Source organism: Polyodon spathula, chromosome 1 (genome assembly GCF_017654505.1).
Source record: "Polyodon spathula isolate WHYD16114869_AA chromosome 1, ASM1765450v1, whole genome shotgun sequence".
NCBI classification, from domain to species: Eukaryota; Metazoa; Chordata; class Actinopteri; order Acipenseriformes; family Polyodontidae; genus Polyodon; species Polyodon spathula.
Genome location: NC_054534.1, coordinates 48,671,388 through 48,686,508, shown reverse-complemented (window position 1 = coordinate 48,686,508; position 15,121 = coordinate 48,671,388). Strand labels below are relative to the sequence as shown.

Here is a 15,121-nt window from a genome sequence, read left to right as displayed (position 1 = left end):
CGTAGTGCCTATAGAAAGTACACTTCCTTTCAAAATGTTCACCTTTTGCTGCCTTATAGCCTGGAATTAAAATGCATTACATTTTTCTTTTCATTTATCTACACATCCTACCCCACTTCCAAGTGAAAAAAATATTCTATAAATTTGTAGAAAATTAATTAAAAATAAAAACTGAAATAGCTTGGTTGGATAAGTGTCCACCCCCCTTGTAATAGCAATCCTAAATCAGCTCAGGTGTAACCAATCGCCTTCAAAATCACACACCAAGTTACATCCGTTAAATTGTGATTCACATGATTTCAGCAGTTCCTGTAGGTTCCCTCTGGTGATTAGTGCATTTCAAAGCAGACTCAACCATGAGCACCAAGGTGCTTTCAAGAGAACTCCGGGACAAAGTTGGTGAAAGGCACAGATCAGGGGATGGGTATAAAAAAATATCAAAGGCCTTGAATATCCCTTGGAGCACGGTCAAGACAGTTATTAAGAAGTAGAAGGTGCATGTGACAACAATATCTCAAGCACTCCACAAATCTGGCCCGTAAGGTAGGGTGGCAAGAAGGAAATCATTACTCTAGAAAGCCCACCTTGAATCCCGTTTGAAGTATGCAAAAAAAATACTCAGGAGATTCCGTAGCCATGTGGCAAAAAGTTTTGTGGTCTGACGAAACTAAAATGGAATGTTTTGACCTAAATGCAAAGCGTTGTTTGGCGCAAACACAACACATCACCCAAACACCATTCCTACTGTGAAGCATGGTGGCGGCAGCATCATGTTATGGGAATGTTTCATCAGCAGGGACTGGGCCATTTGTCCGGATAGAAGAGAAAATGAATGGAGCAAAGTACAGAGAAGTCCTTGAGGAAAACCTGCTGCCCTCTGCAAGAAAGCTGAAACTGGGACGGAAGTTCACTTTTCAGCACGACAACGACCCAAAGCACATAGCCAAAGCTACACTGGAGTGGCTAAGGAACAAAAAAGGTAAATGTCCTTGAGTGGCCCAGTCAGAGCCCCGACCTAAACCCAATCGAAAATTTGTGGCATGATTTGAAGATTTGTCCATCAACGCTCCCGAAGGAACTTGACAGAGCTTGAACAGGTTTGTAAAGAAGACTGGTCAAATATTTTGCCAAATCTAGGTGATCAAACTTGGTAGAGACCTATACCAACACACTCACAGCTGTAATTGCTGCCAAAAGTGCTTCCATCAAGTATTAACTCAGGGGGGTGGAGACTTCTCTAATTATGATCTTTCAGTTTTGTATTTTTAATATATAACTTTTTTTCCCCTTAACAGTGTGGAGTACGGTATGTAGATAAGTGTAAAGAAATCCTCATTAAATGCATGACACCGAGGCACTGACGCAATAAAATGAAAAAAGTTCAAGGGGATGTACACTTTCTACAGGCACTGTATATCCTAATAAAATGTTTATTAGATATAGAGAATAATGCATAAGGTAGTGTAATATTACAATTTAATGCGCACCCGAGGGGTAGGATACATGTGTGGGCATTCAATTCTCATTCATCACATAATACCCCAATGTAGTATTTTTTTATAATCTCTGGTGATCAAAAAAAAAAATTCTGCCAGTTTGGTCTGTACTAGGAGTTATAGCATGACTAACAAAAGCGGACAGTTTAAACTTGTAACTTTAAAACAGCAGGTTTCCTGTGGTTTTCAGGGAATAAGGTGTTGTGGAGTTGCATTTTTCTGTGCTTTGCCAATTTGTTTCATGGCAATTTGTTTCTTCTGAAAAGGCTGCCAAATAGGTTAGTGAGCGTGTTAAAATATTTTTATATACGTTTGTCATTTTTATGTTCACTAGTTTGCTCCGAGGGTGTTTGTTAACATTTCTGTGTACCTTTGTGGAAGTGGCTTACCATCAGTCAGAATCAGTCTATAGAGTGTCTGTCTGTGGATGGGAGATTTTTCGGGGGGCCGATTTATAGCTGTTTACAGTGACTCCCTCATGGTAAATGCAGTTCGGAATCAACCTGAAAATTAAATGAAGAGAATCTGTTGTTGAGGTAGTTTCGATGTTGGAAACGCGCATTTCCCTTGGATTTACCTGATTTTCACTGGAAGTGGAGGGCTCTGTAGGTTTTCTTTATCAGGTGCACACTGGAGAATTGTGGAGATATGTTGCTTTTAGAAAGTATGAAAGCTCACGCTGGGCAATTTTTCTTTTTTTTTTTTTTAAAAAGAAGGTTCAACTTTTTTCTTTTTATTCTTAATATTATAACAAATCATTTTCAGTAAAATTACAGTACAAGTATATGCTACAAGCACCCACTGTTCCAAGTTATGTTTTGTAACATCATTTTTATGTGTAACTGGCAAGATACAAAATAAAAAAAATTTACAAAAATAACAAAAGTATTTACAGATCCTCAGGTATATCCACACTTATATGTTTCTCATCCAGTTTAACAACAAAAAAGCCAGCACACATGTTTCTGTTCAAGAACACAGCCCTTCCAAGGAATAAAAAGTCCTCTCAAGACCATTCACTATTCCAGTCCAAATTGGGGGCTTGTGAGGTTCCGTTCCCATTGTCCATCTTCTTTCTCTGACCAGCCTCTCACTTCTTGGCAGGAACTCCTTCAGAATAGTCTTCCAGCACTCCAGCCAAGTGGTCATTGTGAGTTTTGAATCTCCTCTTCTTCAGGGAAGCCGACTTCTTCCTCTTTGGCATTGGTATCTGTGGGGGGGGGAGTAGTTGATGTCTTCACAGTTCAGACAAGGCTTGAATAGACACCATTACTAGTGACTGAAATCATCTACTGCAATGGTTTCCAACCTTTCAATGCAGGGACCACCTTGGTGTTTGGATTTTTCTCACAGACCACTTGCCACATATTTCATCACAACAGCAGAAGGAAGGAAGTCTATCTATCGATCAATCAATCAGATTATTTATTTATATATACAGCTCTGGAAAAAATTAGAGAGACCACTGCAAAATTATCAGTTTCTCTGGTTTTACTATTTATAGGTATGTGTTTGGGTAAAATGAACATTTTTGTTTTACTCTATAAACTACTGACAACATTTCTCCCAAATTCCAAATAAAAATATTGTCATTTAGAGAACTTATTTGCAGAAAATGGTCAATAACTGGTCAATAACAACCTTGTACTTGGCTTGATTCATGTGCCCTTCACAAAGACATGTCTGCCAGATTCCAGCCTTGCTGAAGCACCCCCAGATGAGTCCAATTTTCAGCTTTGCCCAACACCTGGTCATCTAATGGTTAGACGGAGACCTGGAGAGGCCTACAAGCCACAGTGTCTCGCACCCACTGTGAAATGTGGTGGAGAATCGGTGATGATCTGGGGGTGCTTCAGCAAGGCTGGAATCGGGCAGCTTTGGCATGAATCGAGCCAAGTACAAGGTTGTCCTGGAAGAAAACTTGCTTCCTTCTGCTCCGACAACTCTGAGGATTGGTTTTTCCAGCAGGACAATGCTCCATGTCACAGAGCCAGGTCAATCAAGGTGTGGATGGAGGACCACCAGATCAAGACCCTGTCATGGCCAGCCCAATCTCCAGACCTGAACCCCATCGAAAACCACTGGAATGTGATCAAGAGGAAGATGGATGGTCACTAGCCATCAAAAAAAGCCGAGCTGCTTTAATTTTTGCGCCAGGAGTGGCATAAAGTCACCCAACATCAATATGAAAGACTGGTGGAGAGCATGCCAAGACGCATGAAAGCTGTGCTTGAAAATCAGGGTTATTCCACCAAATATTGATTTCTGAACTCTTCCTAAGTTAAAACATTAGTATTGTGTTGTTTAAAAATGAATTTGAACTTATTTTCTTTGCATTATTCGAGGTCTGACAACACTGCATCTTTTTTGTTATTTTGACCAGTTGTCATTTTCTGCAAATAAATGCTCTAAATGACAATATTTTTATTTGGAATTTGGGAGAAATGTTGTCAGTAGTTTACAGAATAAAACAAAAATGTTCATTTTACCCAAACACATACCTATAAATAGTAAAACCAGAGAAACTGATAATTTTGCAGTGGTCTCTTAATTTTTTCCAGAGCTGTGTATATATATATATATATATATATATATATATATATATATAATATATGCATTTACGTGAATGCACTTACGATGTACATCAAAAAAAAATTTACATAAAAACATTTTTATTACGACCAACTTCAGTTGAAGTCTGTAATTTTGACAAGACAAATGTGCCTTCATAATGTGTAAGTTATTTAGTTAGTATTTATTTCACATTAGAAAGCTGTTTCAGTTAATGGCGGCTTTGAAGGCGATGCTTGGTATTGCATCAAAGTAGCTGTAATATATATATATATATATATATATATATATATATATATATATATATATATATATATATATACACACACACACACCACACACACACACACACACACACACACACTTCTAAATACCACATGGTTAAAGCTGTTTGTTGTGTTGCTTTGTAGTAGCACAACGTACGATTGTATAAAAATGAGTTTTTACAAGAACTGCGTAACCAAATTTTGGGACTTGTTTGCAGACCACACAGAGTTTACTCATGGACCACAGGTGGTCCGGGGACCAAAGTTTGGGAACCACTGATCTACTGTATGAAATCTGAGATATTTTCACAACCAACAATGACATGTTATTTTACTTTCCTTAGGGCTCTGGCTTTACTTTCCTTAGACTCCCACCAGGTCCGATCCAACACCATTTTAGAAATATGTATTATTTAAATGTAATAATTATAATGCTTTAGCAGGGTACAGTTAATATTCAGGCTAAAGATACATACCATTTTCTTTGGTCCAGTCTCTTGCATGGAGGAAATGCCCTGCCTCTTCAGGTAATCTTCAATCTTCTCTTCATCCATTGAATCTACAGGAATGCTCCTCCACAGCTTCTGAAATTCTAAGATACGACAATATTTATATTTTTAAAAAAAAGAAATAAATAAAAAAAATGATTTTTTTATATTTGCAGATTTAGACAAATATATATCACAAAACATATGACACTTCATAGTAATAAAATCAAACATCCTTTAACCAGTATGTAAAAGGAGTGAGAAACAATATCACAATTTCATGATTTAATGTTATTAACATCACAAAACTCCCATATCAACACAAAGGCTTTGTTCCTGCAAACAAACTCGTCATACTTGCAAGCCACTGTATCCCGTGGTGAGCAATAAAACTGATGACACTGTACAAGTACTTGATAAATTGCACAACTAAAAGTTTACCCGAAGTTTAAACTCTTCTCTGAGATAGTGTATCATTACTGAATTCTAAATATGTAAATCTAATTTAGAATTCAATAATGATACACTACAACTTATTTCTTATCAGCTTCATTAACATCAATCACCCCCTTTAATTTTGTCCAAAGAATACTTCCTTTTTTTTGAATATGGAAATATTCCACGCTATTGATAAACTGCTGCATGCTGGTACGTTTTGTGTAGGTAAGGCCAAATAAAAAAAAAAAAAAAAAAAAAATAATATATATATATATATATATATATATATATATATATATATATATATATATATATATATATATATATATATATATATATATATATATGCATGGTTTGGGTTATGCAGAGAAAAAAATAGGGTAGTAAAACTTTATTTCCTGAATAAGCACTGTAAGCATGGTAAAAGTGGCAAGTGATAGTTTACAGTACATTATTAACAACCCCTGTTGTACTATCACTAGTTACACTGTCATCGTGCTTCATTCTCCCACCGTCTCCTCTTTCTCCAGCTGACAGCTGGCTCAGTCTCATTTTGAGGGTGCATCTTCATTAATAAACTTTCCACCTGCCTTGTTTTATGCTACAGGCAAGTAGCTCTAAGGAGTGAAACCACTGGGACTAAAATACAGCAGCATCATTACTGCAACACTTAACTTTCAGTACATTCTTTTCTAAACTGAAAAAACACTACCATAAAAAGTCTGCTGCAAATAAAGTAATTTTTGTAGTAGGGGGGAAAAAAAGAGATGTTAAAGAATTTTGTTATTGTTAAAGAATTAAAAAATAACAAATCTGCAATAATTGTGTAGTCTTGATGGAATTCAGACAATAATGATAACAGATGTGGAAATAAATTAACAGTTAAGTCAGAGTTTTAGCTTTAAAACTCCTACGTAAATTTATAATATTATCGTGGTATATGTGTTTAGACACTAAACAGCTTTTATTGTTAAAGAATGCATCCTTATTTATCTTAAACAAACATGATTTGCAAGCATGTATTTGCAACATTAGTATCTGAAATCTGTCATATTTTAATTTTGACAAATGAAAAATGCAAATCTTAGAGAGTCAATAAATTGAAACCCCCTGTGATTTTCCAGCACAGCACTGGGCGCTGCAGAACACTGCTTGTAGAGCTGAATTAAAGCATTTTGGAAAACACATCCATTGCAGACAGAACTAACTTGGTTGCTGGTATTTAATAAATGGTTCCTGTTTCTGAAGACGTTGCTTCCCCCGTTTGGATTGTGATGTTTTAGTGTGTTCTATAAAGAATATGTACCTTTGTAAAGAGACCCAGCATTGCATCTCAACCTTCTGGGATAAGCCATAACAAAGAAACATTTTCAAGAATAATGTCTACAAATAGGAGTGTTAGTGATACGTGCGAGTTTCAGTTAATGTGTTAACAGTGATTTAATTTCCTGCAAAGGGTGAAAGGGCTATTTTAATGATATTTCTGCATACTGGTAAAACATTTGTACGGAGTACCGGGTAAACAGTTTGTCAAGGTATTTTTATATTTTGTTTTTCAAAACAATTTTAGGCTGCATATTTGTTTTTTTGTATTTTAATTACTTACCCACCTCCTGGCTGCTTCTTGGTTGTCCGGTTACTAATATTGATGTTTAAACCAAATAACTCAAAACTTAATTTAGGTCCCATTCACGTGATTTAGGGGTTGTCGTCATGGTAACATTAAGGATGGTCTTTCCATAGCATTAGCTTTATCCAATGCAAGGATTATAATCCTTGATTAAGTGCATGAAGATGCTGCATATCACCAGTCTATCATTAGGGTGTGCAAACAGAGCGTGATTGAACTCATCCTCTCGTTCTACCACCAACTAATACAGTGGAATAGTTGTATGCCTTTGTGTTATGTAGGTATTCACTTAAATTCAGGCCATCAGGTGATCTCAGTTTACAAAAGCTCCCTTATTTTGAAAACTAAACTTTGACAGGTACGCAAACCCACTTTCGCAGTCAGGTATGCTCACTGGAAGGGTTTCCACTGCGAGTATTTTTTGGTTTAATTTTTTTAGCGTCTTCTGTACCGAATCAAGGATTAGAATGTAAATTCAGCAAAAAGCTGTTAGGAAAAAAATAAATAAAAAAAATTGCATTCATACAAAAGGTGAGTATTAAAAAGAGTTAAAGAGAGAAAGATGCCAAAGAAACACTGCCTAGGTAATGTTTTCTATTTTTTTTTTTAAGGTTTCTGCTAGGAAGATGGGTTACACACATTTGTTTAATACATATTTATTTGGGAAGATGGCAAATAAACTAATAATAAACTATAAAAACTATTTGCCATTTTCCCCAAATAAAAACCTAATCCAACACCCATTTTCTCAATAAAAACACATAGGAAACAGTGATCTGAGTAGGTACATAGGGTTTATTTGCCAACTTAATATATTTAACATTATATTCTGGAGAGGTAAAACAATTGTCGTTGGACTGTTTGCACTGCCATCTACAGTTCGGAGGATTACTTACATAAAGCAACTCCTACCAACCTTCCATTTAAGAACTTGCACTGATAGGAATACAGCCCCTTTTAAGATGTACGCGTGTATCAAACCTATTTTCTGTTAGTATTCCTATATGTACAACAATCACAAATTAAATCAAATATATACTGTAGTTTACAATAATATAGGTTAGTTATGGAAAACGTTGTTGTTGGCAAGGAGCGTGCAGAGCTGAAAAACCAAGTCGATTGTCGTCTTAAGTTATCTACTAAAAAATGCTTGTGCTATGAATTTAATTAAGAACAGTGTTAGTTTTTTGCAAAAGAACAGCAGACAATACTAATAACTTGAAATTAGGTCACAATAAAATATCTAGAAATGCTAAATATCGTTTGTAATACCTTCTTTTAATTCGTTCTTCAGCTGATCATTCTTGGCAGAGCTTGAACAGTTTTGTAATGAAGAATGGTCAAATATTGCCAAATCTAGGTGTGCAAAGTTGGTAGAGACCTATCCCAACAGACACACAGTTGTAATGGCTGCCAAAGGTGCCTCCATCAGGGGGGTAGAGACTTATCCAATTATGATCTTTCAGTTTTGTATTTTTAATATATAATTTTTTTCTCAATAACAGTGTGGAGTATGGTGTGTAGATAAGTGGAAAAAAAAATCCTCATTTAAAATGCATGAAACTCTGAGGCACTGTCACAACAAATGTGAAAAAAGTTCAAGGGGGGTGTAGACTTTCTATACACACTGTAGAATAATACTGTCTGACATTAGGTTCGAGTACTTGACATTTTTAACACTTGAGTACTCAAGCACTAAATTACTCGAAATTCCCACCCCTACTGTATAAAGATGTTCAGTTCAATTTGGGCGTTTCTTCATTATTCTGATACAGCAAATAGCCAAATCCTATTATTGTGAACAACCTGCTCCAGGTTGCGGGGGGGGGGGGGGGGGGGGGGGGGGGTGTCATTATAATGTAGTTAGACTGCGCATTATATATATACACACACATATACACACACGCACACACTGAGTGTACAAAACATTAGGAACAACTGCTCTTTCCATGAAATAAGAACATAAGAACATAAGAAAGTTTACAAACGAGAGGAGGCCATTCGGCCCATCTTGCTCGTTTGGTTGTTAGTAGCTTATTGATCCCAAAATCTCATCAAGCAGCTTCTTGAAGGATCCCAGGGTGTCAGCTTCAACAACATTACTGGGGAGTTGATTCCAGACCCTCACAATTCTCTGTGTAAAAAATTGTCTCCTATTTTCTGTTCTGAATGCCCCTTTTTCTAAACTCCATTTGTGACCCCTGGTCCTTGTTTCTTTTTTCAGGCTGAAAAAGTCCCTTGCGTCGACACTGTCAATACCTTTTAGAATTTTGAATGCTTGAATTAGGTCGCCACGTAGTCTTCTTTGTTCAAGACTGAACAGATTCAATTCTTTTAGCCTGTCTGCATATGACATGCCTTTTAAGCCCGGAATAATTCTGGTCGCTCTTCTTTGCACTCTTTCTAGAGCAGCAATATCTTTTTTATAGCGAAGCGAATCCATCCAGGTGAAAGCTATGATCCCTTATTGATGTAACCTGTTAAATCCACTTCGATCAGTGTAGATGAAGGGGAGACAGGTTAAAGAAGGATTTTGAAGTCTTGACATAATTGAGACATGGATTATTTATGTGTGCCATTCAGAGGGTAAATGGGCAAGACAAAAGATTTAAGTGCCTTTGAACGGGGTATGGTAGTAGGTGCCAGATGTGCCAATTTGAGTGTGTTAAGAACTGCAACACTGCTGGGTTTTTCACACTCAACAGTTTCCCGTGTGTATCAAGGATGGTCCACCACCCAAAGGATATCCACCCAAATGCAGGCCAGTGGTTGAAAAATGTCTCATTGATGAAACATTGCCTGGTCCGATGAATCCCGGTTCCTGCTTCTTCACGCTGATGGGAGGACTAGGGTATGGAGAAAACCACATGAGTACATGTATCCACCATTCCGCGTGTCAAAACTGCAGGCTAGTGGTGGTGGTGTGATGGTATCGGTGTGTTTTCATGGCACACACTGGGCCCCTTGATAAAAGTGGAGCAACGTTTGAATGCCACAGGATACCTGAACATCATTGCCAATCAGGTGCATCCTTTCATGACAGCAGTGTATCCATCTGCTAATGGATTTTTTTCAGCAGGATAATGTCCCATGCCACAAGGCTAGGATTGTCCAGGAATGGTTCCACAAACATTACAGTGAATTCAGCTTACTGCAGTGGCCTGCCCAGTCATGAGATCTCAATCCAATTGAGCATCTGTTGGATGAGATGGAACGAGCTATTCGGAGTAGAGATCCACTACCAGCCAACTTGACACAACTATGGGAAGCACTGGAGTCAACATGGGCCCGTATCCCTGTGGAATGCTTGAGACACCTTGTCCAAGCCCCGATGAATTGAGGCTGTTCTGAGGGCAAAAGGTGGTGCAACTCAATATTAGGAAGGTGTTCCTAATGTTTTGTACACTCAGTGTATATATTAGGGCTGTAACTCGATTAACATTTTTGGGCATTAGTTGATTAACCGGTAGATTAAATCGGTAAATTCATCCCTGCACATTTTAATAAAGGTAACAATCTTATAGTGGCTGTCCTGCATAGTAGTACATAAAAAAAAAAAAAAAAAAAATCAACAGTATATAAAATAACATAAGCCCAATTGGAATTTGGTCATTTTTATAAGCGCTTTTATTTCAGTAAATGTAACACATTTTCACAGAAAAACGTCAATCCATGAAAGAGTTTAATAGCAAAATATAATGCACAAGAACTGTGAATTGATTATTTTTTTTTGTCTTTGGTGTAAACATACCATATAGAACACTGATGGCTGCTTATGAACAGCCTTTATTTTATTTATTTTTTAAATTATATTTAGGGCTTCCGTGTTTTCGGCATTAAAACAAAAACACCACTTTTCAGGAACATGAAACAGGTAAACATCAGTTACAACAACTCTCCTAACAGTGTTCCACAATATAAACTAGTAAAAATCGGTGTATACAAACATCTTGAACAGTAATGTAATATTAACAGTACTAACATCAATAACAATAGTCACAGCTTGTGACACTAGTAAGAGACATTTACTCGCCAGACCAAATGAAGTAATCATGAAAAATAAATGCTGCACTGGTCAACTCTGTTGAATGAACTTTGTACATCCAACTTAAACATAAAAACTCCCTTTTCACCAACATGGTTTTAAAATGAATAGTCTGCTTTGATTGTAGTAAATGCACACATATTTTTCCAAGCTGGCAGCAGACACAGAATATTGTTCTGGACATTGTAGAAAATGTATTTGGTTTGTTGTTGCACACACTTGATACAAACTGATGCGTGAAGCCTTCTCGCATGCACTCTTTTTCAGCAGGGGATGTTGGGAAATGGGAGTTCAAAATGCCCAGCCAAAAAAAAAAAAAAAAAAGCCAGATTAAACTAGTCTGGTAATCGGAGCAGCCCTAACAAATATCTGAAGTAGGTATGGTAAGCATAAAAGACCGACTACGGACAGATGAGGGAGCCAGAAAGCAGTTTTCCGAGTGATGCAGGACACAAGGTGGCCAAGGACGGTTTTTTAGCAAGCCTATTGAGATTTTAAAAAACCCGAAATTTAGTCACAGCTCATGTTGGATTTCTGGGGATGTCTGCATTTACTATGAAGAAATCCATGTCACAGACAAGCAATGTATATTATGAGGATCCATCTCCAGCAGCAAGCGGGTTTCAAAACTTTAAAGTTTATTTTTTTTTTTTTTAGCCAACTGTTGAGCTTACTTATTGTGTTATTAAGAATAACTTCTGTTGAAAGTACTACATTTAATCTACAAATTAATGTATTTGTATAATGATATATTAATGAGAGTATTGTGCTGGTCTAAACCTAATGATTGAATGCTGCTGGTTTTCTCAAAATTAATGCTGAGTTACTACACTTGATTTGCAAATGACTATTTTCTTATACCAATGACTTTCTTTGGGATTACTGGAAGTATTGTGCTGGTCTAAACATTTAATGACTGTTTGGTATTTGCTGCCGTGTTACATTGGCCTGATGTGAGAGTTTGTTTTTTTCTTTTTGTGTGCTTTCTTTGTGCCTCGTCTTGTTATCAGAAAGTCTTATCAGTCTTCCCAGTGACAGTGAGTGGAAGCGACAGCGAGAGTGGGATTAGTACAGGCGTAGAAAAGTGCAGAGCAGTTTAGAAGCAGTAAGGAGAAATTGGATCTTTAATTGCTTTAATCAGAAAACACAGGACATTGGGGAAACACAGCAGCTCAAAGTCAAACAGCCGCGTGCGTTTTTCTGATAACAAGCTGAAACTCGGAGCAGCTGATTCAAATTCAGCGCCGTTCTGAGACATGGGCGAGGGGAGGAGCCAACAGCACAGCAGAACAACGCAGTTAAACGAGGCAGTCTTCCCAGCGACAGCGAGTGGAAGCGACAGTGAGTGGGAGAAGTACAGGTGTGGAAAAGTGCAGAGCAGTTTAGAAGCAGTTTGAAAGCAGGATGACAGCTGCAGAAGTAACTAAATTTCAAAAAAAAAAAACCTCAACATGGTCTTCAAGCCAGTAATCTGTGACACCTGCATGATGTGGGAAATCCGAGAAAACCCAGCGGAGCTAAACCAAGTGTGCGTAAAGTGACGCGCGATCCAGGACTTGCATAAACTAGTAAGTATGCTAGAAATGGAGCTGGAAGAAGTGCGACAGCAACAGGATCTTGAGGAACTGGCACACCCACAATTCATGGAAGTCTGCATCACCCCTAACAGACTGAAAGCCACCATGGAGATAGAAGGTCAGAACAGCTGGGTTCAGGTAGGCAGAAGCAGGGAAAAAGAGAAACTTCGTCAAACACAACCACCAGAAATCAAAACAACCAACAAATTTGAGTCACTTCAGAATTCTGATGAGCAGAACCAACAACAAGAGAACGAAAGGAAAAACATCCAGGACCTTACTGATAGAACAGAAAATAGGAGGCACTTTTTTACACAGAGAATTGTGAGGGTCTGGAATCAACTCCCCAGTAATATTGTTGAAGCTGACACCCTGGGATCCTTCAAGAAGCTGCTTGATGAGATTTTGGGATCAATAAGATACTAACAACCAAACGAGCAAGATGGGCCGAATGGCCTCCTCTCGGTTGTAAACTTTCTTATGTTCTTATGACAGTGGTGACCAGACAGCAAAAAGAAGGGATGTCATGATTGTTGGGGACTCCATATTGAGAAACACAGCAAGTTCAATTCGCAGTTTGGACCCCCTTACTCAACAGGGTGCTGCCTTCCGGGAGCCTCGGTCAAGCACATCACTGAAAACGTGGACAGGCTCCTAGAACGAACAGGAGACGACCCGGTAGTAGTCGTCCACATCGGTACAAACAACGTTGGAAGAGACAGACCAAAATCCCTGCAAAACAAATTCAGAGAGCTAGGAAGGAAATTAAAAGAGAAAAACAAAATTGTGGTATTTTCTGGTATACTACCGGCACCTTGCAAAGGACCATATGGACAACTGGAAATAATTAATCAAAACGCATGGCTGAAGACGTGGTGCACACGGGAAGGCTTCACCTGTCTTGATCATTGAACCACATTCTACAACGAGGACTATCTGTATAGACGGGACGGACTGCACTTAAACAACAAGGGAACCAGTCTACTTGGAGAAAAGATCCTCGAGCAGGTTCAGAAGCATTTAAACTAGAAAGGAAGGGGGGAGAAATCAACAAAAAAAACAGAAGGGAGACCGCATCAAAACAAGAACAACTCAGGTAAGACAACCATTAAATGTATTTATCTAAATGCTAGAAGTATCAGAAACAAAATTCTAGAACTTGAAGCTACTGCACTAACAAGTAACTATGATGTGATAGGTGTTACTGAAACTTGGTTGTCTGAGAGTGATGAGGACGAATATAATATTTGTGGGTATACACTGTATAGGAAAGACAGGCAGGACAGAAGAGGAGGAGGGGTAGCGCTATACATAAGAAACAGTCTTGAAGCCCACGTGTAAAACCTGGACAAAGAAAATAAAGCCAAATCAATATGGGTCAGAATAATGGACAAAAATTCAAAGGACATAATAATAGAAGCATGCTATAGCCGCCAGATTCAGACGGTGAGCAAAATAATCTGTTATACAATGACATACAGTGGCTTGCGAAAGTATTGACCCCCCTTGGCATTTTTCCTATTTTGTTGCCTTACAACCTGGAATTAAAATGGATTTTTATTTGGATTTCATATAATGGACATACACAAAATAGTCCAAATTGGTGAAGTGAAATGAAAAAAATAACTTGTTAAAAAAATTCTAAAAAATAAATAACGGAAAAGTGGTGCGTGCATATGTATTCACCCCCTTTGCTATTAAGCCTCTAAATAAGATCTGGTGCAACCAATTACCTTCAGAAGTCACATAATTAGTTAAATACAGTCCACCTGTGTGCAATCTAAGTGTCACATGATCTGTCACATGATCTCAGTATATATACACCTGTTCTGAAAGGGCCCAGAGTCTGCAACACTACTAAGCAAGGGGCACCACCAAGCAAGCGGCACCATGAAGACCAAGGAGCTCTCCAAACAGGTCAGGGACAAAGTTGTGGAGAAGTACAGATCAGGGTTGGGTTAAAAAAAAATATCCGAAACTTTGAAAATCCCACGGAGCACCATTAAAGCCATTATTAAAAAATGGAAAGAATATGGCACCACAACAAACCTGGCAAGAGAGGGCCGCCCACCAAAATTCATGGACCAGGCAAGGAGGGCATTAAGCAGAGAGGCAACAAAGAGACCAAAGATAACCCTGAGGGAGCGGCAAAGCTCCACAGCGGAGATTGGAGTATCTGTCCATAGGACCACCTTAAGCTGTACACTCCACAGAGCTGGGCTTTACGGAAGAGTGGCCAGAAAAAAGCCATTGCTTAAAGAAAAAAATAAGCAAACACGTTTGGTGTTCGCCAAAAGGCATGTGGGAGACTCCCCAAACATATGGAAGAAGGTACTCTGGTCAGATGAGACTAAAATTGAGCTTTTTGGCCATCAAGGAAAACGCTATGTGTGGCGCAAACCCAACACCTCTCATCACCCCGAGAACACCATCCATCGGCAGGGACTGGGAAACTGGTCAGAATTGAAGGAATGATGGATGGCATTAAATACAGGGAAATTCTTGAGGGAAACCTCTCTTCCAGAGATTTGAGACTGGGACGGATTGGTTCACCTTCCAGCAGGACAATGACCCTAAGCATACTGCTAAAGCAACACTCGAGTGGTTTAA

The 15,121-nt window shown here is 38.3% G+C and overlaps 1 protein-coding gene across 2 annotated transcripts in view; it reads right to left on the bottom strand.

Annotated features, from left to right (window-relative positions):
- Positions 1-2,203: 2,203 nt before the first annotated feature.
- The window catches only part of gtf2e2 (general transcription factor IIE, polypeptide 2, beta), a 71,108-nt gene continuing 58,190 nt past the window's right edge, over positions 2,204-15,121 (bottom strand). The window contains exons 7-8 of one of the 2 annotated variants that reach the window (XM_041257031.1): positions 4,810-4,925; positions 2,204-2,706 (exon numbers count right to left, since the gene is read on the bottom strand). In XM_041257031.1, the coding sequence (XP_041112965.1) occupies positions 2,587-2,706; positions 4,810-4,925 (236 nt within the window). In that variant the 3' untranslated portion in view covers positions 2,204-2,586. The remainder of the gene's footprint in view (positions 2,707-4,809; positions 4,926-15,121) is intronic. The other variant, XM_041257020.1, reaches the window with a different exon arrangement.